General features: G+C 44.0%; 1 protein-coding gene and 1 long non-coding RNA gene across 6 annotated transcripts in view; one reads left to right on the top strand and one right to left on the bottom strand.

Moving 5' to 3' along the window:
• Window positions 1–25,672, bottom strand: part of MYRIP (myosin VIIA and Rab interacting protein) — a 224,643-nt gene that overhangs the window by 112,645 nt on the left and 86,326 nt on the right. The window contains exon 3 of the mRNA XM_055557436.1: window positions 7,367–7,588. Coding sequence (XP_055413411.1) covers window positions 7,367–7,588 — 222 coding nt within the window. The remainder of the gene's footprint in view (window positions 1–7,366; window positions 7,589–25,672) is intronic.
• LOC129634932 (uncharacterized) overlaps window positions 15,484–25,672 on the top strand; it is a 241,709-nt gene continuing 231,520 nt past the window's right edge. For all 5 annotated transcript variants that reach the window (XR_008705999.1, XR_008706000.1, XR_008706001.1 and 2 more), the window contains exon 1: window positions 15,484–15,614. This is a non-coding gene — a long non-coding RNA (uncharacterized LOC129634932). The remainder of the gene's footprint in view (window positions 15,615–25,672) is intronic.

Raw genomic sequence — 25,672 nt, 5'->3', positions numbered from 1 at the left:
CTTCCTCTCTGCCAAATTCCATCCTTCCTTCAAATCCCTGCTTAAATGAAGCCTTCCCTTTTCTTTCTGGCAAGCTAACAGAATTGTAAATTGATGTGGACATAAATTCTAAATAAATAAACCTACTGTCCACACACTTTATTTATATGAGAATATGCAACAAATTTTGTTTTGTCCTGAAGGCAATTTTTAAACATACAGGACACAATTTAATACACAGGACATTTTTAAAAGGTGAGAAGCAAATTACTTCTATTTGATAATGACCTAATGACCATGACATAGGCTACCTACTGAATGGTGTAGTCTTTTCCCCAAAGTTAAGAAATAAAAGCTTAATTGATTAGAAGCAATGCAAAAATGTTAGTGCTTTATGATTTTAACTAAAAGGCACAGCCGACAAAGATTTCTTAAAGGTACTCAGTTTATTTAGGATTCGTTACACTTCCTCAATGTACAAGGCCATTCCTAGGTGTCTCTTGAAGAATCTCAACTTAGAGGTTAAGCAAATCACCTGAAGGACACAGAGTCCCAGAAAATGCAGATGTCTTTATGGGATTTAAGTCTGATGAGCCTCTGGAAGCTACTTGATTGGGGAATTGGGGGATGCTGCCCCCAGAACAATTCTTTAGGGAAAAAAAAAAAAAGAAATCCTCTTTTCTTAATTATCTCACATCCTCACTTCTACGGGTGTAAACTATAAGCCTCTCCAGTTCTTTCCTTACCAATGAATTCCTAAATACTCCCCTGACAGGGCTGCCTTTGAATTACAGAGACCATAATATTCTCTGATGCTTTTACAGTGATTCCGAGAGCAATTCACACCTCAGGCAGGATTCCTAAGAATCCTTATGACAGAACAGCTTACACATTCCAGGGTGAAGCAGCCCATTTATATGGTAAATGCGTTGGCCCTCCCATCAGGCGAGGCTGAATTAGTTTGCCTTCCTTAGGCCACTTGTTCCTGCTCTCAAATGAGAACTCAAGAAATTTAGCAGCAGTTGCTTTTTGTCTTGATTTTAAGAGCTGTTTGTAGTCTTCAGAAATGAATACAGCATCATCTTCTATATTGGTTCCTGCTAAACTTAACTGTCTTCATACTGAATACTGCTTTGTCCAAATTTTAGGGCTTAGTTTTCTAGGATCTTTTGAAGAATTTACATTTTGTAAGGTTTTTATAAAGTGAAACAGATGTTCTTCACTCTCTATCCCTCTCTTATGCTGCAGTATCAAATCCTTTTCATTTCTTAAATTGATTTTCTGTGGACTGTTCTGAGGGAACTTCAAATTTTTAAGCACTAGGCTTATCCTGGGCTTTCCAGGTAGCTGAGTGTTAAAGAATCCATCTGCCAATGCAGGAGATACAGGAGTAGGTGGGGAAGATAGATCCCTGGGTAGGGAAGATCCCCTGAAAGAGGAAATGGTGACCTGCTCCAGTATTCTTGTCTGAAAATCCTATGGACAGAGGATGGGCCACAGTCCATGGGGTTGTAAAGAGTCAGATACAACTGAATGAGCATGCAGGCTTATCCGAGGCTTGTGTATGTACTGTATGCATATCTGTGCTTTATAAATAAAAAGAGCAAGATTCCCTCTTCCCTCATGTTTGGGGGGACATAGTCCTGTCAAGAATGCATACCCTGGAGTCAAAGATTTGGTTCTGGATCTTGCTCCCACCCCTATTAGAACAGTAAGATGCCTTGGTAAGCTCAGCATCTACAATTTTAACAGGAGGTGCTATTCACCTCGCAGGACCATAAAGGGGAGAGTGCTGGCATCTAATTAACGTTCTTTTCTGGAAATCTACTCTCTACTGCCTGCAGCCTAGATTCAGCCTTACCTTGCCCAAGCTTTCCAGTCTGCCCACTGCTCTCCCTTTCCTTTGTCCAGCCTGCCTTTGCTTCCTTGTCCTCTCCTGCCAAACTCCTACCCCATGAAAACCCAGCTCAGGCAACTCTTCCTTTGGGATACCCGTCCTGCTGTTGCTTTAACCACAGTGCCCCTCTCCAACCCTGCCAAAGACCTCATGGCCTCCAGCTGAGCACTGTCCACTCGTGGCTGCTCATGTAGTACTGAGATCTGTGTGACTCTTTAACCTTGGCCATTAACACAGGCCTGGGTGCTTGCTGATGGAAAGAGCCAGTGCCTCTGCTTGCTTATCAGAGAAATTTCAGAAAGATAAAAATTTCTGGCTAAGATTCAGCACTTTCACTGCCCTATCACGGCCCGGGTTCAATCCCTGGTCAAGGAACTTGAGATCCTGCAAGCTGCAGTCAAAAACAAAGAAAGAAAGAAAGAAAAAAAAAAAAATGCCAGAAGATCAAAATTTCAGGCTGGCCTCTTCCCCATAATAAGTGTCCTGCAACTTATGCAAGGAGGCTTCAGGAAGAAAAGAAAAAAGGGACATTACAAACAAAAGGCATACCAAGAACTTGTACCAAAAAATTATATGACAAACATTGAAAGTGGACATGTGAACAGTTCTCCAGAAAATCAGTGACGGATGGTAAAGAGTTGATTGCTTTAGCACAGGCCTCCTGTGTGGGCTGAACCCAGTAAGCATTTATGGAGGAAATAAATGAAAAATACTTCATTTACCGTGAGATGAGTCTGTGCACATTTCCAGGAACAAGGAGACGCCCTCTTACATAACCAGGTAAAGTGATCAATTTCAGGAAATTTAAAATGAACTCAGTAGTATTCTGGAGAAGGCAATGGCACCCCACTCCAGTACTCTTGCCTGGAAAATCCCATGGACAGAGGAGCCTGGTAAGCTGCAGTCCATGGGGTTGCTGAGGGTCGGACATGACTGAGCGACTTCACTTCCACTTTTCACTTGCCTGCATTGGAGAAGGAAATGGCAACCCACTCCAGTGTTCTTGCCTGGAGAATCCCAGGGACAGGGAAGCCTGGTGGGCTGCCGTCTATGGGGTCGCAGAGTCGGACACGACTGAAGGGACTTAGCAGCAGCAGCAGCAGCAGTACTATTCTACCATTATCCAAATGGTGTCAACTGTCCCAGTGTCCTCTACAGCTACGTTCCTCATCTCAAGAGTTGACCAAGGGTTAGGCATGCCACTTGGTTATCATTTCTTGTTAGTCTTTAAACATTTCCTCAGTTTCTTTTTTCTTTCATGACATCAACATTTTGAAGACTTCAGGCCAGTTATTTTGCATAATACCGCTCGGTGTGCCTTTTGCGTTTCCTCAAGATGAGATTTATTCTGAAATCTGGAAGGGTCGACTGTCTCTCACAGTACATGAATGGAACGTAATCACCAACACGCCTCAATTTATTTTTTTTTTCCTTTAATTTTTTCAGTCTAGTCAAGAGCTGTGTCAATTGTGCCACATTTTCACTGAACAGCCCTGGCTAAGATGGGATTTTCCAAGTACACGGTAACTTTCCTCGACTTGCTGCATCATAGCGTGTGATGCCAGTGCAAGAGCTCCTTATTCAAAATGAACCACGTGACACTGGCACACGGTGCTGCCAGCGCAAACAACTCCACCGCACCCAGGCTCCTACGCCACACATGCTCCGCAGAGTGTGCGCAAACAACGCCACCGCACCCAGGCTCCTACGTCACACATGCTCCGCAGAGTGTGCGCAAACAACTCCACCGCACCCAGGCTCCTACGTCACACATGCTCCGCAGAGTGTGCGCAAACAACTCCACCGCACCCAGGCTCCTACGTCACACATGCTCCGCAGAGTGTGCGCAAACAACGCCACCGCACCCAGGCTCCTACGTCACACATGCTCCGCAGAGTGTGCGCAAACAACGCCACCGCACCCAGGCTCCTACGTCACACATGCTCCGCAGAGTGTGCGCAAACTCCACCGCACCCAGGCTCCTATGTCACACATGCTCCGCAGAGTGTGCGCAAACAACTGCACCGCACCCAGGCTCCTACGTCACACATGCTCCGCAGAGTGTGCGCAAACAACGCCACAGCACCCAGGCTCCTATGTCACACATACTCCGCAGAGTGTGCGCAAACAACTCCACCGCACCCAGGCTCCTACGTCACACATGCTCCGCCTAGTGTACATGCAGGATAAATGCTCTCCATTCAAAAAAGTGAAATACTTCTTTCACTAAGAAACCACCGCATATATAATTTTTAATATAAGACTTTACCCCCCCCAAAAAAAAAGACTTTACCCATGCTAATACACATGATTTTAAATGTCTCATCATACTCTGTCAAGTAGAATGTGTCCTAATTTACGTCTTCTGTTCTATTGTTGGAGATGTAGATTATTAGTGATCCAGGATGTCTCATTTTTCACTGAAAAATTTTTTGTATTAAAAATATTTCATTGCCTCTTTAGGTAAAGGTTTTAGAAATTACAGGGTAAAAGGACTTGAACTTGCTAATGGCTCTTGATATATGTTGGTAAAAGGTTATGCCCATTTTGACTTCACCAGCGATGGATGAGAGTGCCTTTTTCAATCTACCCTTGTCAACACTGAGGAGAATGCGGAAAAACAAACATTAATTTAATAAGAAAAAAAGCTACTTGAAGTATAAATGTCTATTCCCTTGCTTTCTAGTGAGGTTCAACATTTCTCCATATAATTGTTAACCTGCGAATGTCCTTATCTCATAGTGGTAATTTTTTAATATCTTATCTCCTGTAGGGATGTTGCAAGCCCATTGGGATATCTCTAAAACATACTGTGGATTTTATACTAAAAGGGCAGCATGCTAATTTATGAATCATGTGGATTGTGTGAACATCAAACATTAAGTGATCAGATAGAAGTAAAGGGTATTCGACAGAAGGTGAAAAGAAATGAAGGCTTAAGTTGTCTCAGAAAAACCAAAGCCAATGCCACACGGGTAATAAGGACATATGTTTTGATTTCAGTTCCAATGGTAATTTTTTTCTCTCATTCTCTGAAAACAATCTCCCCAGTTGGTCTGCATTAAAGGTAATAGCACAAAACAAAAAAAATCAGAGAGAGCATTTTTTATAACGAAGCAAAGAACAAAGGGGCCAACTTGTTTCCAAGGAAAGTAGGAATGAGATTCCTGAATCAATTCGACACCGAATGATAACGGCTGTCCTGTGCTTCTGGGCTCACTCAGAAAGTTTGGTTTCCCTGCAGAGGACCTTAAATGCAACCACTATATGTCCTTATTTACAAAGTTTGACTGCATCTCTGCAGTAAATAGTCAAGAAGAGAAGTTTATATATAATTAGAAAATGACAGAGAGAATGATTCCATAGTATCCTATTGTTAGGTAGTTAGAATAGGGAAAAGACAAACAACACTCCTGGCTAACCCAATTTACATAGGGCAGGCCCGGGGGGTGGGGGGGGGACATATAAAAAGAGGAGTCAAAGGGCTCTCTTTCCCTCTCCCTGTCCGGCGCCCCCCCACCCCACCTCCGCACGCTGGGGCGCTCTTCTCTTCGCGTCTTTGGGTCGACATGCCCTAATGGCACCCCACTCCAGCACTCTTGGCTGGAAAATGCCATGGATGGAGGAGCCTGGTGGGCTGCAGTCCATGGGGTCGCTAAGAGTCTGCACGACTTAGCGACTTCACTTTCACTTTTCACTTTCATGCATTGGAGAAGGAAATGGCAACCCACTCCAATGTTCTTGCCTGGAGAATCCCAGGGACGGGGGAGCCTGGTGGGCTGCCTTCTACGGGGTCGCACAGAGTCGGACACGACTGAAGCGGCTTAGCAGAAGCAGCCCTCACTCCTCAAGGATGAGGATGGATTTTCCTATTATTATCTAAATAAAAGAGAGCTGTAACATGGAGCTGTAACACTGATTTGTCTAAGAGCTATAACACGGTTCGTTCGAGACCTGAGAGCTATAACACGGTCTGTCCAAGACCCGAGAACTGCGACACGCCGAGGGCTTTAATGTCCGTCACTCCAAATCTTTGTTGTGACGAGACAGAACCGAGGAGCATACACTTGCCTGACACTATTAGCTATATAACTTGTAAAATAAGTAATCCATCATTCATTGTTATTAATCTCCCAAAGCTAAAAATTTTAAACTAACCTACATTTTAATTTGAGTCACACTTGTAGAACCACACCATAGACAGGCCCGGGGTGCTTGATACAGTCATTCGTTTCTGATGCAGTCGGTTAATATTACCACACAAAGGTCTACTCTCCACTCCTAGTGCCTTAATTTTCTGTGAGCAGGACTTTTTACTATTATAATTATTCATGGCTCCATAGTATCTCAAGAACCATATGCCTATGGTAGCCACTGGATAAACAGCTAGTAATTAAACCAATGCACCCAAAATGGGCTTAATTTACACAGGAAAGAAAAAGTATGTCATGGGCAGTGGGGAGTAAACTATGGGTCTAAAAAGTGGTCATCACCACAGCTTCACAGAGCTGCTATCCACTGTTTTATTGGGATTTCACACAAAATACATACAGGTGTTTGTCACGTAATTTGACACATACAGTGTTTTAAAATCCAATTGCTTGATTATGAATATGCTGAAAGAATATCCCAGTAATACCCTAAGTAAATCATTTCTAAACCAAAACGTGAATTTCAGATTGCATGAGAGGCAGAGAAGCTGATGGTCAAAGTGGATGCAGCACAAAGTGACCCCAAACACCATCTCCCAGCAAGACACTGGCTTTTGCCAGGTATTTAAAGTCTAAACAGTCCATTGTAAACTAACTGCTTTTGTTTCAAGAAACTGGGCAGGTTTTAAAAACTGTTATTTACCTGAAATTTTTCACATTTGATTCAAGTCAAATATTCCTAAATGTTTCCCATGATGAATTTGGCAGTGTATCCTGTATCAGGCTGAGGGGTTATACAGCTTGTTACTACTGATACATAAATAAACTCTTCTAGGGAAACCTTCAAAATGTAAAAGACTGTCAGCCCGCAGGCCATATACACCGGAGGCACTCTGACTTCTCTATCAAACTGAGCCCTAGAAAAATTTCAAGAAGCAAAACCTGCCCCATGGATCTTGGACTTCTTTCCTGGACTGGTTCCAGTGATGGACTTGACTAATATGGAAAAATAGGAAATGAGCTCAACTTTTCCATCTTTTTTGATTTGGGACAATATTCATCCCAAGACTTCTGGAGATATCCCCACAAGACATCATCACAAGATTAACCCAGCAAAATTCCCAACTTCTCCCTAACATCATCTTCCTTCATGCTCTGATTAAACAAGTTTGGGTGTGTTCTATCTGCATCAGACACACCAAATGTAGAAAACTCCTCGGTAACCCTCCCTTTTCTTAAACAATAATGCAGACCAACCACCCACTGGTGGCCCCACTCGGTTGAAGGAAGATGGTGCCACAGGGGAGCTGAGACCCTGAGGGTGCACTTGGCCACTCACCTCGCCTGCTGGCAGACACAGCAGACCCACACCTTCTCGCGCTTCTGGTAGGAGCAGCAGCCCTTGCAGACGTTGAACTTACAGTCCCCACAGCGGCGCTTGGTGTTGACGAGGAAGGTGAAAGGCGCGCAGCAGCGCATGCAGCAGTGCTCCACGAACTTCTGGTGCTTGGAGAGGATGCTGCACTTACTGCCTTCCTCATCCAGCCTCTGCTTCATCTCGCTGGGAGCCAGAGGGCGGTGGGGGGAGAGGGTGAGGAGAAGAGAGACAGCACGTCAGCTCAGGGGCTCCCTCCCTAAAGCGCCCCACCCCGGCCCCCCTGTCTGCCAAGCTCCCACGTAGGGTCTTCCTGTAAAACAGTACAACTCAGGAAGTCCAATGGCTTGACATACTATCCAGAGAGGAACCCTAATGGTGGGTTAATTGTGTGTTCTCCTATATGTCATATTTTCTATAAGAAAGCACAAAACCTTCCTACTTATATTTCAGACACCAGATTGAAATATAAGTTATTATAAAACTAAGCACTTTAAAAAAGAACGCTTTAGCTTAATTAATGCCTTTTTAAAGGAGCAGAAGATCATTTATGTTAAAACATTAATCCTCACAACAGCCCTGCTGGGAATATGATAAATGCAATCCTGGCCCTCAATATCCCTGGAAACAAGCACCGAGGATTTTAAAAGCTTTCAAATCAATGTAAGTCAATAAAGATTCTCTGGGTGATGGGCTAATCCTAAACACTTGGTGACTTGAGAGCTGGATAAAAGTTAACTCCCTTTTTCCAAAGAGCTCATGGGTATTCTGGGCACACAACTGGTTATATTAATGCAAAACTGCACGCACTGTTTTCTTTATACTCTGAGAAGCAAAGGAGAAACCCTGAGAGATAAGGAATCCCCCAAACACACTGAGATACACAGGATAAAACTGACCGGAAGTAACCAAGTTATTCTGACCTGAAAGGTTTTGAATTTTTTTTTTTTTTCTGTTCAAAGATGGACACCCACAGGCAGGAACAGAAAAGAATTATATTTTTCCATATCCATTTTGTGATTACACAGTTCATCCCTGATGAATCTATAATGTACGTGCATCATGCTAAGTTGCTTCAGTCCTGTCCGACTCTTTTGCAACCCCACAGACTATAGCCCTTCAAGCTCCTCTGTCTATGGGGTTCTCCAGGCAAGAATACTAGAGTGGATTGCCATTTCCTCATCCAGGGGATATTCCTGACCCAGGGATCAAACCCATGTCTCTTACATTTCCTGCATTTGCAGGCAGGTTCTCTATTACTAGCGCCTCCTGAAATATGATGTATGTAGCTAATATTTTCCTTCATTTTGCAATTGTTTTTTCAACTTTTCATACGGTGTGTTTCATCATTTAGAAGTGTTTATTTTTTCTGTAATTAAATCTGTCAGTCTTTTCTTCTGTGGCTTATAAATTTTACATCTTGCTTATTACTTCTCCCACCCTCTACCAACCACTTATCTACTTTCTATTTCTACAAATTTGCCTATTCTGACTATTTAATATAAATGGAATCATACCATATATGTTCAAAGCTCATCCATGTTATAGTGTGTATCAGAATTTCATTCCTTTTTTTACTGTCAAGTAATATTCTATTTACAGATATACCATATTTTACTTATCTATTCATCGACTAATAAACATTGGGGTTGTTTCTACTTTTTGGCTATTTTGAATAATGTTGCTATCAACATTCATGGGCAAGTTTTTGTGTGGACATATATTTTCAACCCCAGGAGTAGAATTACTGGGTCAAAATGTTAAATGATTAAACAAGAAACCACCAGACAGTTTGGTCGTTTGGCTACTCCTCCTTACATCCTACTGGCAACCCGTGAGGATTCTGATTTTTCTGCATCCTCATCAACACTTATTACTGTCTGCCTTTTTTATGACAGCCATCCTAGGAGGTTTGAAGTGGTATCTGATTGTGCTTCTGATTTGTATTTCCCCAATGAGGAATAATATTAAGCATCTTTTCATGTACTTACTGGCCACTTGCACATATTCTTCGGATAAAAGTCTATTCAAATCTTTCACCCATTTTACAATTAGAATATTTGTCTTTCTCATTGTTGTGTTATAAGAGTTCTTTATATATCCTGGATACAAGTCCCTTATCAGATATATGATTTGCAAGTATTTTCCCTTTATTATATTAAACTGTAGATTTCATTAGGATTTTCAGGTGTTTTCAGTACAAAGAACGGCTGGGCTAGCTCATCACAGCCTGGTACTAGAATTGGAAATCTATGTATGGTTTTATAATCTAATTTTTCTCTTAACAACAAAACACCGTAAACATCTTTCCATGAAAATTCAAAGAGTATTTACAGTTTTAGCTTTCAGGTGCCCTGGGCTGGCTTACACAGCTGCCAGTACATGCACAGGCTTACTACTCTGCATTGCGGTGTCCAATACCCATTTGTAGCTTGAGCATTGGAAGGGGAGAGAGACTATATCAGGCCTGCTGATAATTCTACAGGGTAAAATATGATATATGTATACTTGGCTGAATGGGGGGCTTCCCATGTGGCTCAGTGGTAAAGAATTCTCCTGCCAATTCAGGAGATGCAGGAGACCTCGGTTCAAGCCCTGGGATGGAAAGATCCCCTGGAGGAGGGCATGGCAACCCAGTCCAATAGTCTTGTCTGGAAAATCCCAAGAACAGAGGAGCCTGGTGGGCTACAGTCCATGGGGTCATAAAAAAGTCAGACACGACTGAAGCGACTTAGCAGGCATAGTTGGCTGAATAAAATATTTACAGGGAAACAGGACAGAAGGTTTTTCCTTAAGGCATGATGATGTTGTTATCCAGTCCCTCAGATTTAAAACAGAAGATGAGCTAAGTTATCAACACTCTGACCTCTGTAAACAATATAAGAACAGCCTCAGCAACTGACTTTCTTCTACTGACATTTCAAAGACACTAAATTAAATGCGATAAAACATCCAGGAAAGAAAGTCTTAGGGATCAAAAAAAAAAAGGAAAAAATTCTGTGAACTCAACGCACAAGATCACTTGAGCTTTATGTTTTGATTCCTGATATACAAAAAACCGATGGCATTTTAAGAAAATCACTGAGAGTCTAATAATAAAATTCACCAACTCCTCTAAAGTTTGTCCCAAGCAAATCGAGGATTTTTAATCACAGACTTGGAGGAGGAAATAAGAATGTCCTTCTTCTGGATCGTCTCTCCCTTCTCAGATTCTACTACCCTAGAGGACCTCCTGGCAGAAGTCCTTAAAGAGAATTGTATAGGATAACCTATAGTGACTGACTGCAGGATCAACCAAGAATCACAAGACCAGGTACCTGCACTGAAATGTCCTGGGAGGGAGCAGGCCCCCAAATGGTCAGCCATGCGGGAAACAGTGATGGGTTTCGTCACAGGCAAGGGTGCAGAGCTGAGCTCAGTTACTACCAAAGACCCTTCCAGCGTTTCTGAGCCTCTACCTTCTGAGTGGCAATACTATTTCCTACTTCATGGAGTTGCCAGATATTTCAAATGAGCAAAGCGGCAGTAAGTAAATAGTGCTTATTCATTTGGATCAGCAAGAAATCCAGTAGTCTCAGTGCACGTAACATTTGCTCACACTTGCTTCTGTGTGAAGAAGGCTTTGTGACAGTATCTGGGCTGGAAGGCTCAATGTGTACTTGTTGCTTGAGCACTGCATATGGGTGTGAAGTAGTATCTTAACTGTGGTTTCAGGTTTTTTTGTTTTACTTTTTAGCATCTGAGATCTTAGTTCCCCAACTAGGAATCAAACCCACACCCCCTGCGGTGAAAATGTGGAGTCTTAACCACAGGACTGCCAGGGAAGACCCTAGCCTCTTCTTAATACATCACTCTGTGATGGATATATGAAAAGCTATCAACACTTCACTGTTTCTGGGTGCACTACCATGCCAATTCTGATTCTCACCACATGCTGAGACTGCATGCAGGCTCAGTGGGGCTAGAGTGTCATAACTTAGCAGCATCCACCGTGGGCATAGCAGGGAGAAGTGATGGCATATATGTCACTTGTTTGCTATCAGAAAGACAGTAATTCTAGCCCATAGCTACAACTCTCCATGTTACAGGCACTATTATCTAGATTGCCAACTATTCACTCAACTCACACTCACTGAGTAGCTAGAATACTATTCTAGTGCATGTGCATGCCAAGTTGCTTCAGGTGTTTCCGACTCTTTGTGACCCTGTGGACTGTAGCCCGCCAGGCTCCTCTGTCCATGGGATTCTCCAGGTGAGAATACTGGAGTGGGTTGCCATGCCCTTATCCAGGGGATCTTCCCGACCCAGGGATTGGACCTGCGACTCCTGTGACTCCTACATTGCAAGCAGACTCTTTATGGCGCAGCCACCAGGGAAGCCCATAGTACTGTTCTAGGCACTAGGGATAAAAAGACATAGGTCCCTCCCTTTCATGAAACATGTATTAAAGTAGGGATTCAAATGATTAAAAACTAAAGAAACTATAAAACAATTATAAGTTGTAAGACATTCAATAACAGAATAGGCAGGACTGAGGACGACATGGCAACCTGCTTTAGACTGGGTGCTGACAGAAGTCCTCTCTGGAGAGGTGACATTTTAGTTGAGAAGGGGCTAAGAGAAAAAAAACAGCAGAGGAAAGAGCTTAATGTTGGAGAAAGGGGAGGGAAGATAAGACACAGCCCCTGGAAAAGTGTCTGGATTTCATTCTACGCGCAGTGGGAGGTTAATGAGGCTGGTGAGCAGGAACAGAGCAGGATCCACTCTTTGTTGTAATAGCAGCTGCTGTTACCTTAAGGTGGACTTCTCGACAGCCAGGCAAGGAAGCCTGGAGGGCCGTGCAGTCATCTAGGTAGATGGGGAGGTCTGGGCCAGGATAGGACACAGAGAGGGGTGGACAGATGCATGGCACACCTGCTGAAGGATCTGATACAGAGGTGGAGGGAAAGGATGAACCAAGAACCAGTCTCAGGTTTCCAGCTTTTGCAGCAAGTGAAGCCAGTTATGGATCAAGGGGAGATGACAAAGATGGAAGCATGTTTTAGTGAAAACTGTGAGGCATTTAAAGGGATTTGCCATGTGGACAACTGATAGGTATTTGTGCATCTCAGAGGACAGATCTGGGCCAGCTGTGTTCTTCACACACATCTCCATAAATACGGGAATGGATGAGCCACCCTAGGGGAGACAGGGCATCAAGAGGAAAACAAGAGGGCCTAGAAACAAGTCACGGATACCCCAAATGTTTACATTCAGGCTGAAACATTGACAAGGTGAAGCCAGACAAAGAGACTGGGAAAGACACCAAAGGAAGATGTTTCAGAGAGGGAATGCCTGACTGTGTCTGCCATGAGGGTGGAGGAGGGTCCACTGGATCTGGCAACATGGAGGTCAAGGGTGGCCCCGACAAAAGCAATTTCACTGCGGTGGTGGGGTGTGTGTGGGGGTAGGGCAGGAGTCACTGTCATGGGCTGCAGAGTGAACAGGAGGTGAAGCAGTGAATCAATCACTGAATACCTCTGCCAGTAATGTCATAAATGCTTTTAAGAGCCAGGCTCCAGAGGGTGAGCCCAATTGATAGGATAACAACAGTCATGGTCATTTAAAAGTATGTTTTGCTTTTAATATGTCATGGGTAATCTCCCTCTTACTGTGTAATTTCAGGCAGAATCATTCTGCTGCCCCCTGATGGTGTTATCAAAATTCATTCAAGGTTAATAGAGTTCAGCATATCACAGTACAGAAAATAAACACTTAAAGATTCCCTCTGGATAGTAGAGTTAATAGACACACACCAGGTACATGGTGATTACCAGCTCTGCAAGGAAGCAGACCATTTTAAACCAGAACTTTCAATGGTCCCTTTAGCCCCATATACCAGAGCATCAGGTTTCATATAAGCATTGTCTGTAAGGAGTTGTGGGAGCCCCATCAACCTGAATTTCTGCAGGCAGCGTAGTAAACGGTGGCTGTTGGGGGTGCTGAGGTGCGTTGGCTCTTCTCCTATGGCTACAAGTTACTCAGCTCTTCTAAACCTGTTTCTTTCTTTCCTCTTTGTCAGAGAAGGATAGCAGCAGTATCCTGAAATGTCTGTTGCAGAAGTTAATGAGAAAAATGTAACTGAGTTGACCAGTAGGTGCCTAAAAAGTAAATGTGACTCCACAGAAGTCTGATGTTATTTCAGTTCAAACCAGCTAAGCTTCTGCCCCATAGCAGGTGCTTAGAAAAGGCTCCCACTTCCCCACTGGATCTTCTGGAATATTTGATGTTTTTTTAAAAAAATATTTATTTATTTGGTTGCACCTGGTTTTAGTTGCAGCACTCAGGTTCTTTCTTTCTTTCTTTTTTTTTTTTTAATTTTATTTTATTTTTAAACTTTACATAATTGTATTAGTTTTGCCAAATATCAAAATGAATCTGCCACAGGTATACATGTGTTCCCCATCCTGAACCCTCCTCCCTCCTCCCTCCCCATACCATCCCTCTGGGTCGTCCCTTTAACTGTAGCATCCAGTATCTTTAGTTGTGGCATGTAGGATCTAGTTCCCTGACCAGGGATTGAACCTGGCCTCCTGCATTCGGAAGGGCAGAGTCTTAGCCACTGGACCACAGGGAAGTCCCATCTTCCAGAATATTTGACTAAAGGTCATTTGTCAGAAATCAGCTAGCCCATACCAGGTCAGGAAACTAGATGATTTGATTGAAAGTATTGAAAAATTAATGTCTCCAGTCACTTTTTAAAAAGAACTGCTGCTGCTAAGTCACTTCAGTTGTGTCCGACTCTGTGCGACCCCATAGATGGAAGCCCACCAGGCTCCCCCGTCCCTGGGATTCTCCAGGTGGTGAGGGTTGGGATGGTTAAAATCTTCCTGTATCTTGACACATTTTTGCTGGTTACCATCACCATATAAAAAAAATAATGATATTGAAAAATGTGGGGTTACTGAAAAGAGTCATAGTTTATATTTAACATCTTTAGCCTATAATCTATGAAGGGATTTACCATCACAATTCAGAAAAAAATGTAAAATGAATGAACATTTATATAAACCATCTCTGTGGAATCCACTAACCTAAGTAAAAAGAATGGAAACAGACAGTAAGCTCTATGTTTCATAAAATGAGGGAATTCCCACATCCCCCAGTTTCAAAATAGACTATGGAAGTTGCTTACTGACTTTCATTTGCAATCTGGAGGGAAGATGGTGAAATCAGACACACATCCGTCCTGGCCTTGAGCAGATAGAGTTATTGAAAAACAAACGAAGGCACCCTGGGGGCATTATAATTCTTTTCTCGAAAAGATGAATGGTCAGGTCACCAGAGAAGCTGAGACCTTCACGCTCTGGACTCACGTCAATATCACAGTATATTAGAGTTTCATTACAAACCCAGGCTGGCTGGGAGCATATGAAAAAGGAAAACCAAAGGGCATCTAGCTTGCAAGAGGGGTCACACCTCCATGGTGTTAGGCTTGTCAGATCAGATGGGAAATGTCTGGGAGAAACATCCCCACCTGAAGCTGCTTACTGACCCAGCTCACTTACATTCCAGGATCGTCCCCTCACCTCCAAACAGCCCCAGCTGTGTCTGCCTTCCTAAACCTCATGATGGCTTGGGGCAGGACCCTCCTGCGTCTTCACAGAGCCAGTTTTTCACTCATTATCTTCACAACTCAGGAAAGTAGGGCGGGCAGTCATACTTTCCACCTCCTCTTTAATAGCTATGAATGACTTCTCTCTTTTTCTTCTCAGGAAGAATGGAGGTGCAGGGGCTGAGAATCAGGGAGGCTGAGAGAGAATGTTCTAGATATTAATACAAAATAAATAATAGAAAATAAAGCAACCTCTCCTTTCCACCAAATTTGCCTCTTTATTGGCTTTAGAGCCACCTGGGCCCACTTTCACTAACAGAATTTGGCTCCCAACACGAGGCCACGCTCGCGTGATATCTGGCTCCCGGGAGTTTTCCTTAGTACAGCTTCTGCCATCTTGATGCCCCGGGGCGGCCGTGAGAAGCCCCCTGCTCGTGGTTCGCCCACCCCAGGAGAAGGATTTAGGGGGGCATTCCTAGTAGCGGCCGAAACCGATTCAGGGATTCTCCCTGTTTCTTCCATGCTGGGCACTGACTGCCAACAGCACGTGAGTTTATCCTTGGTGGAACGGAAAAACGCCTCTGGACGAGCTGACGAGCTCCAAGACCAAGTCCACCGGTGTGCTCCTGGCTAACTTCTCTTTTGAGCATGAAGTGCTGTTTGGGCTTTCTGCCAGCTGGTTCCGACGTGTGTCTGATGTTGAAGCATGTTTGTGAGCAGAGTGTCCTTTGGGCATTTCTGCCGTTGGTTCCGACGTGCGTTTGATGTTGAGGGTCGTTTGTGAGGACGGGCTGCTATTTGGGCATTTTGCCCATTGATTCTGACTTGTGTCTACCCTTGGTTTGTGACTAGGAGATGCTATCTGGGTGTTTTTGTGAGTCGGTTCTGTCATATCTACCCTAGAGGACTCTTTGTGTTGGGGAAGTGTTTATTTGGGACTCCTTACTGGTCATTATTTTGGGGGATTTGTGATAGTCCTGTCTTCTGGTGTGTGTGTGTATTCCATTTGTGGGATTGGTATTCTTGTTGCCTTTTGTAAACTGGGAAATTCAGGTTCAATTCATTAAGAAAAGTTTACCTACACAACTATGACTAAGAAAGAGAAAGATTTAAAACAAGCAAAACAGACGAAAAACATCATGTGGCCAGCAGTATTCTTCACACTCCAGAGAAAATAGGTTAAGATAAAATTCTTCTGAAACTCCAAAACTGGTTCTTTTTGCATATGTAGCTAGAGACAGCTAGTTTGATAAAATACTGTTTCCAGAATTCGGACCCAAGAGAACAAAAATATAGCTAGGAGAAAGCTTGACGTTAACTCTTATCATGTGCTTGAGATAACAGACACAGCCCACCCTGCCCAAGACTTCAGTCTTGGGTTAATCAGTAGAACTTTGAAAGATGTTTGGGTTCATATACCCACATTTCATACCACATTGAAGAGAAATTGTGTTATGAGAAAAATGTATGTTATAGGTTATGGAATATGTTCTTAAGTTTGCCAATCAGAGAATGCCGATATAACACATAGTTGAATGACTTGTTTCTTGGTTTTGTTAAGATATTTGAAAGGTTAAAAATGATAAGGGAAGCATTTCAGCGTGTAAAGCAAGTAGGCTATGTGTTGGTGAGAGAAGGTATAAAAAAACTAAAGTATTTTTGCTGAGGAATAAAACAATAATTTTAGCTTCAGCTGGTTCTGGATGAGAAAAAAAGGGACAAATTAAGATGGAGAAAGTGATAAAAGATTTATATATAAGAAAAGAAACTCTGAGAAAAGAACTTTGCACTTTAAAGATAGATTGAATTTAATTAGATAAGTCAATTTTGCTATTACTAAATTGATACAAGACTGAGTTTGGGTTTCTGTTAAGAGAACAAAGGTTTTCCAAATGAATGAGGATTATTTGGTGTATTAAATTATATGGAAAACATGGTCAAATGATAAGCATTCGTAGGTTATACTGTATGGGTAAATATCATTAATATAAGTGTTCTAGACGTTATATGATGTTTCTAAAGTTTGAATATGTTCTGGTATTATGTGGCCAGTCATAGTTCCAGTTACAGATTGTCTAGTGGAGCTGTGTGACAGCTCCACTCTGTGAAGCTACACTCTGTGAGAGTGTAACTTACCCACTCATGCTGTGCAGCAGCGCTGACTTGAAGTCTCCTGCTTGAAGCACACGTACCACGTGTGTATGACAATCGGGTATAATTGACAAAACGTATAGGCTCAAATGCTTCCCCAGCAGCACACCTCTGTACTGGTGTGCTACATCTGATCAGTCTTCTCCCCATGTGAGGAACTAAGTCAATACATAATATAAACAAACAGTAAGCCTAGCACCGAGGCACATGAACAGACCCAGAGCAGGCAACTGAACCACTCTGGCAATGTTGAAAAAATATATTGATTATCAATGCTTTCTATGGAAAGATATGCTATTATAGGGGGAAAATGATGAAAGAAATTTTCACATGTTGAGGCATGGGGAAATCATCCTGGCTTATATATGATTTAATGTGACATTTAGGCTAACCAAAACAGGCTGTTTGTGGCCTATTAGAAAAACATCTATTTCTGCTTTATTGACTATGCCAAAGCTTTTGACTGTGTGGATCTCAATGAACTGTGGAAAATTCTGAAAGAGATAGGAATACCGGACCACCTGACCTGCCTCTTGAGAAACCTATATGCAGGTCAGGAAGCAACAGTTAGAACTGGACATGGAACAACAGATTGGTTCCAAATAGGAAAAGGAGTGCGTCAAGGCTGTATATTGTCACCCTGCTTATTTAACTTACATGCAGAGTATATCAGGAGAAACGCTGGGCTGGAAGAAGCACAAGCTGGAATCAAGATCTGGGAGAAATATCAATAACCTCAGATATGCAGATGACACCACCCTTATGGCAGAAAGTGAAGAGGAACTAAAAAGCCTCTTGATGAAAGTGAAAGAGGAGAGTGAAAAAGTTGGCTTAAAGCTCAACATTCAGAAAACTAAGATCATGGCATCTAGTCCCATCACTTCATGGCAAATAGATGGGGAAACAGTGTTAAGACTTTATTTTTTTGGGCTCCCAAATCACTGCAGATGGTGACTGCAGCCATGAAATTAAAAGACGCTTACTCCTTGGAAGGAAAGTTATGACCAACCTAGATAGCATATTCAAAAGCAGAGACATTACTTTGCCAACAAAGGTCCATCTAGTCAAGGCTGGTTTTTCCTGTGGTCATGTATGGATGTGAGAGTTGGACTGTGAAGAAAGCTGAGTGCCGAAGAACTGATGCTTTTGAAATATGGTGTTGGAGAAGACTCTTGAGAGTCCCTTGGACTGCAAGAAGATCCAACCAGTCCATTCTAAAGGAGATCAGTCCTGGGTGTTCATTGGAAGGACTGCTGCTGAAGCTGAAACTCCAATACTTTGGCCACCTCATGTGAAGAGTTGACTCATTGGAAAAGACTCTGATGCTGGGAGGGACTGGGGGCAGGAGGAGAAGGGGACGACAGAGGATGAGATGGCTGGATGGCATCATCGACTCGATGGACATGAGTTTGAGTGAACTCCAGGAGTTGGTGACGGACAGGGAGGCCTGGCGTGCTGCAATTCATGGGGTCGCAAAGAGTCAGACACGACTGAGCGACTGAACTGAACTGAAACATAAATTGCTTATCTGCTTTAACCATTTTGGGGGAAATAACACATTCAGAGAATAATCCAAAACTGCATCTTGATTATTATCCTCATTATAATATGTCTACTAATTTTCACATGTTTGTCCAGGTACTATGACAAAGTGATCACAGAGAGAGGTGTTTTCATAATACAAAATACTGATGCTAAGCTTGAAACTCAAGATTATTTCCAACTCTGTTTCCATTCCCCAAATTAGGCAGGACTATGCCCCACTTGGGCAGGAAGGATCCACAGCAGTTGTTGCCCTATGCCTTCAAAGATTTGGGGAAAACTTGGAATAGTCATGGAACTAACACCAAGTTCCTCTGCAAAGTTTATGATTAACCTCTCTATCCAATACTTTATTCCCTTTCTGGTTCTGCACCTGTCCCTCCTCAAGACTGAGGAGTATCAAAGAAAAGGTGGGTTTGAAATGGAGCAGGACCATATGGTCCTTCCCCTCCATGTTCTCTGCTTGCTTTTTGTCTATGGAAAAACTTAAGCCAAAGAATAAGTTTAATCAGAGAAGTGAGAAAATGCAAAGCCAAAGCAAAGCAGTCAAGATTCAATAGTAATAGTTTAGTCATTAAGCAAAGTTAGGAACCTTTAGTTCCTTCTCAAAGGCTATAGATAATAGTCTAAGTCATATCCTTTGAGCTGTACTGTGGATATTGAAACCCCCACCAGGTGGAAGAAGTTAAGTACATGATGATCAGACTGTAGCCATGACATAAGCTGCCACTTGAGTCTGCACCATGGCCCAACCCCCCCGCCAATCCGTTTGCTGGCCTCCAAAAGAAAGCAAACCCCCCTTTCCAACAACTTTGCCTCTTTATTGGCTTTTGAGTGGTAAGTTGTTGAATTCCACTTTTGGTAACAGTATGTACTATGTTTTAATATTTTTGAAGCCATTGGTAGGTTGACCTGACCTATCCAGGCTCACTGACCATTGTGTGCTGGGCAGATTCACAAGCTAGCTGTGCCTGCTGTTTACACTGGACAGAGGAGCATAACTGAAGTGAGACAACCTGGAAATAGAGTGACCATGTAGAAGTGCTAATCCATGTGCCTCCAGATCTCATCATATTATGAACTGTGTATGAGAAAATATATACAAAGTAAATAGGCTATTAACATCATTACTAGATCACATCTATAAGTCCTGATTTCAGTTAGTTTCACTCATTCATATGGCTTCATTTCATTAACTCATGGGCTTCATAAGTAAATATTTATACATCTGAATGTGAAGTAAGTTTATGGAAATAAAAAACCGCTTTTATATCTTTACATATTAGGAACTAGCCTGAGGTTTTATTTTTCAGACGGTTCCCTTTACTTAGATTTTAAGTCGATGCATGAGGATGCCTTAAGGCTGTAGCTTTTGAGAGTTCTCATTTTATGTATTTAATTGTTTTTTTTTGCCTAAAAGCGCTTCTAACACTGGGGTGGGGATTGTTTATCTTCCCCATGCCCCAGAATTTCTACTTTCTTGCTTTTAGTTCTGTCAGTAAAGGTTGGTTCATTAAACAAGAGGGAGAGCACTCCGGACAGAAACTGCAGCCGCCTTCAGCTGCTGCAGTGCTTTGCCTCCCCTGAGCGTAATCACAGGCAGGTGTCTGGGCACGCACAGGAGGCCTGGGCACACACGGCGGGAGTGACACTGTCCCTGCAAGGAGCGGGGGCGGCGGGGGGTAAGCTCACGGCCTGGCTATGATCTTGGGGCTACATTAAGGTCAGACGTGTGTTAATTTTCTCCCATTCTCAGCAGTCTAAGACACTGAACCCAGAAAAAAAAAAAAAAAAACCCAAACCATGATTGATGGCAAGCGTGCACATTGCAGAGAAGGAGGGACAGAAGGAGGAAAGGGAAGATAACCACTCAGTCTTCTGTCCTTCACTGACAGAACACTGACTTTGAGCTGAGCCACTGCCTCCTAGAATCAAGACTGGGCTTCCCAGCACCCCTGGCAGCTACATGGGGCTGTGTGACTAAGTTCTGGCCCATGAGATATAAGTGGAAGGACGTGTGGCACACAGGGCGCTCAGAGGGAGCTCACTCAGCCAGGAGGGGTCTCTCTGTGGTTTTCTGCAATTCCTCCCCACCTCACTCTGTGTTCATGACGGCACAAGCTCTAGCTGCCAACTCCATCTGTGATTTGACCTTGGGAACCTGTGTGGATCAAAAACAAAGGCTCTTGGGTCCTCATGATGTCATGGGATGTGGTGGGAGCCACCACACTAGTTCTGAACCCACCCCTGCATTTCTTCTATGTGAGAAAGAAACACCTTGTTTCATCACTGTGTATCTATTGGTCTTTTGGGTTTTTCCCTTATAGACAGATTGACCTGACTCTGAGAAAGGAGGGCAGGGCTAGGTATCAAGCAGAGTGAGGGCCAAAACGGGGAGGGAAGGCTGAGTGATGAGGCTGAGAGTGGCAGGACTCTGGGCGGGTCAGGATGAAAAGGAAAGCGGGATAAGGCAAGTCCATAGCGAAGACCACGCATCGCCACAGTGGTGGCAGGCCCAGGGGAAGGATGTCAGCTTGAAGTCACCCCACTGGGCTGGGGGCCCAAGACAAAGCACAGTGCTGTATGTAGAAACAGGCCAAACCCACCACCGCATGGGGCTGGGTGTGAGGATGGTCTAAAAGTGACCCAGACAGATGGGCAGCTTTGTTTGCAAGAGCCTCTGATACCTCCTAGCTCACGGTTCACAAGGGGTTGCTCTCTCCTCCTCCTGGAACCAGAGGGAAGCATGGCGGCCTGTCCATCAGGACCATCACTTCATGGGCCTCTGGGGTCTGTCACTGGTCACTGCTACTTGTTACCTCTCTGACTCACTCCTTCTAGAATGTGCAGAGTGGCCAGGGTTCCTCTGCCTTGATTCTCCTCCCCTCCAGGCACTGAGTGCCAGAGGTATTTCCACCATCACCTTGGCAGCCACTTCCTGAGGCCACCTTCCCATGAGTCTCTGGTGGCTAAACTCCTCACGTCTTGGCACTCCTTTTTCTCCTTGGCCTTGCTGTCCAGCAGAATTCCCAGAAAGCCCCTGTCTCTGTTCTTCAAAACAACCACACTGTCCCGTTCCCACTAGCGTCTCCCTGCCTGGACATACAGCTCCCTTGACTGGTTAGCCCTTAAATGGCTGGCAATCTTCCCAGGACTTTTCTCCTTTGCTATCTTTCCTTCCTAGTTGCCAGAATAATGTTCCCTTTCCTATGCTCATCCTCCCTTGGATGAAGAAAGGAAAATCATCTTTATTGAGAAAGTGCTGTGTGAAGAGCACAGGCCTGGCATCAGGAAGCCCAGGAGAGAATCCTGAGCCAGTATTTCAGCTCTCTGACCTCAGTTTTACTCCTCTGTAACATGGGGCCAATAATGTTCACCTCACAGAATTGTTGCAAGGACTAGAAATACACATTCATAGCACCTGTACATTATGGGCATGTGATAAAATCACTTGCCATTTTTTAAAATCACTGTAATGATATTTGTAGCATCAGTATGACCTCTTAATGGGACCCCTGAGAAAGGCAGTTTTTCTAGGACATAGCATCTCCGGTGATGTGAGGGATTTCTGATCTCAGGACACAGTCCTGTCGGTCCAGAAGACCTATGTCCCCTTGAAGCCCATCTCAGATTGTGTCTCAGCAGGGCTACTCAGGAAGCCCTGGGCCATCCTCCATCGTGGTGACCTTGCACGGGACAAGGGTCCAGCTGGCTCCACACGGGGGCTGTGCAGCTCTGAGCTCCCATCTGCCTGACACCACAGCTCGTGACCCTGCTGGAAGCCTCACCCCAGCAAGGAGCCCCTGTGCTGCTGCTACTTCCCCTTCCATCCCACCCTTCCATCGCCTTGGCTTCCCTACAGTGAGTCCTGCCACCCGACTCCCAGTCCTGGGGCCGGGGCGGGCAGCAGGAGCTTCCAGCAAGGAGACAGAAAAGGCTCAGGAAGCAGACTGACTGGGTGGAGTCTCCGCCGGAAACATCTGCCCATGTCTGCATCCCCGAAGGCCACCAGCTCCTATCTTCTCATTTCCCTGTGCTCAGATGAGAGGCAAAACTGACTACAGAGAATCTGAAATTCTGTCCACTGCTCATTCCCTTAATAATACTGCGGGGGGCGGGTGTTGACTGGAATAAGTGTGTTTTCTGGCTGTGGAACTGTCAGACCTCCTGAGGTTGAGTGTTCGCATGGAGAGCTGTGATGCCAGCTGTCCTGCAGGGTCCGGCTGTAATTACCAACACCGCTGACGAGCTTTCTTCCCAGCTCTGCTTTCAACCCATGCGCCTTTGTGTCTGAGCCGCCTCTTCATTCTGGAGTCACAGTGACAGTCCATTCCCTACCTACCCACCCCTTCCTACTGCACTCCCCTGTTCATCTACAGAGAAAGCTGGGGCCAAAGTGGGGACTCAAAGCCTGGCTAAGCCAGAGAACAGGGTCTGAAATTGAATACACAAAAGACCATTTGGGAAAGAAGGACAGTATTAGTTTTATGGCCTGCAGAGCCTTCAGGTATACATTTCTGTTTCAATAATATGATAAAATGTGTGTCCTGAAGCCTACATCTAAATTTATCCATCATTTTAAGATTTTTACTGAATAAGCTCTTCCCTGTTGACATTTCTATCCTTTGCTTTTATAAATGAATTTTACATAATTTATGTGGCCCTTTATTAAGCATACATGGAGATGCTACCTGGTGCCATATAATATCCTAAATGTGAGGTGATTCAGACCTAAAAGGAGAGAATCATGAGGTAGATAATAGGGAGCAAGAGAACTCTACTTGAAGGCCCTTCTGAGGGTGGAACTGAGCAAGGACAGCTGGAAAAGTCTAAAATGGCATTTTTGAGGACCTGTGTGATGGTTAATCTTAGATGGCAACTTGCTGGGTCACCGGGTACCCAGATACTTGGTAAAACACGTCTTGATGTCACTATCAAAGTACTTTTTAGAACATCTGAATCAGTAGCCTTTGGGTAATGTAGATTCCATAATGTAGGGGGGTAGGCCTCATCCAATTAGTTGAGTTTATCTTTAATTTTTATTTTATATTGGGGTATAATTGATTTACTATGTTGTGTTTCCGGTGTCCAGCAAAGTGATTCAGTTATTCATATATGTATATCTATTCTTCAGATTCTTTTCCCTTATATTTCATTCCCTTCTATATTACAGAGTATTGAGTAGAGTTCCTTGTGCCAATCAGTAGGTCCTTGTTGATCATCTGTTTTATATATAATAGTGTGTATACATTAATCAGTTGAATTTTTAACAAAAAGACTGACCTTCCATGGAGGAGAGGGAGTTTTGCTAGTAGGCTGAATTTGGACTTGAGCTGTAACTCTTCGCAGGGTCTCCAGGCTGCCAGCCCACCCTGCAGATTTTCTGTTTACCAAGCCCCTATGTCGTGCTGCGATTCATGGGGTCACAAAGAGTCGGACATGACTGAGCATCTGATCTGATCTATAGTTATGTGAGTCTCTTCCTTAAAACCTCTCTTTCTCTACACACACAAAACACACACTACACATCATTCTGGTCCTGTTTCTCTGGAGAACCTATCCTCCTACGGCAAGGAGTCATGTTAGGCTTCCTATGCGCCTTACCAGCATGAGCAGGAGAAACCAAGGTCCGTGCAGGTTGAACTTAACCTTCTCTCGTCTCAGAGTCAATGAGGGATTGAGAGAGGGTTTGAACCCAGGTCAGGAAGACTAAAGGGAACAGGACACCTGGGCTAGGCTGGGAGAATTCCTGTACCTTTGCCTCTCTATCCCTTCCCTCCCTTGAGGATCCCCTGTTTTAAAAATGGCTCTCTGTGCATGTTTTTGAAACATTTAAACAAATGCAGAATCAGAGGACAGCCTGCTCAGTAGCTCATAGAGGAACGCTGGCTGGCCAAGGCCTCAGGGCTATTATCTCAAGATGAATTGTCCCCTGACAGCTGATCAGGTCTATTTTGAAACTGCTTTCTCCGTGGCTGGATGCATTAGCTTGAGACAGAATTCTGCCAAAAATAGAGGCTGCCGCTGTCTCCAAGTGACCCAGAAGGGTACACCAATATGAGTTATTTCTCCAAAGCAAACAGATTTTCCTGAAACATGTGCTGAGGCCATACACACAAGCAGAGGAGAAACTGGCTCTCGCATGCGCACGTTCCCCATGCCACTGGTATGTAAGGGAGACCACCATGGTGATTTTCCACTCAAGCACACAGCTGTTCTCATGACTCAGATAGAACCCACAGTGAGTGCAGATGCTAGACAGTGCCTGCTGCACATGAATGACATTCCGGAGTTACCCTGTTAGTCTTCAGACTGATGGGGCAGCATGATTCATGTTTACCAGGAAACCTTCTAGAAGGGTGGGTGCTCAGTCACATCTCCCTCAGGTGAGTTTGTGGATGTCATCTCATGGGGGCCTCAGATTTAACCTGTTTCAGATTGTTGCTCTGTCCCTGCAAAGCTGCTCTCACCCCAGGCTTGCTGAGCTCAGTGAAGGCCTCCTCCATCTTCCCCAACTGCTAAAGCCACAGAGATCTTCTTGATCTGGCTTCTCCTTACGTAGCATAGTCAGCCCAGGTTCTACACATTCGTGATACTAAGTAGAAAATAATCTGACATCTATCTTCTTGTCTCCATCTTTGCCGTCACCACCCACGCCCAGTCCAACCCAGTCTCATCTCCCCTGGGACCAGGGCAACAGCCTCTTTCTGAACTGAAGACACTTCCTAATCTTCCCCTGATTTCCATTTCTAAACTACAGCAAAGGAGGACCTTTTAAAAATGAAAATCTGATTGGGTCACCCACGTGCTTAACATATGTTCACAGATTTCAGTTTTTCTCAAGATATACTAGGAGCCCACATGGCCTGTGTGCCTCCAAACACACCCCCTCCCCTGATGCTCTAAACACACCACCTGTTCAATTTCTGGCTGTTCTTTGAAAATGCCTTGGTCTTGCCTTTTCTGAGGCGTTTCTATATGAT

Source organism: Bubalus kerabau, chromosome 20 (genome assembly GCF_029407905.1).
Source record: "Bubalus kerabau isolate K-KA32 ecotype Philippines breed swamp buffalo chromosome 20, PCC_UOA_SB_1v2, whole genome shotgun sequence".
Taxonomy (NCBI): Eukaryota; Metazoa; Chordata; class Mammalia; order Artiodactyla; family Bovidae; genus Bubalus; species Bubalus kerabau.
Note: the sequence above shows the minus strand (reverse complement) of the source record. Positions and strands in the feature narration are given on the sequence as shown.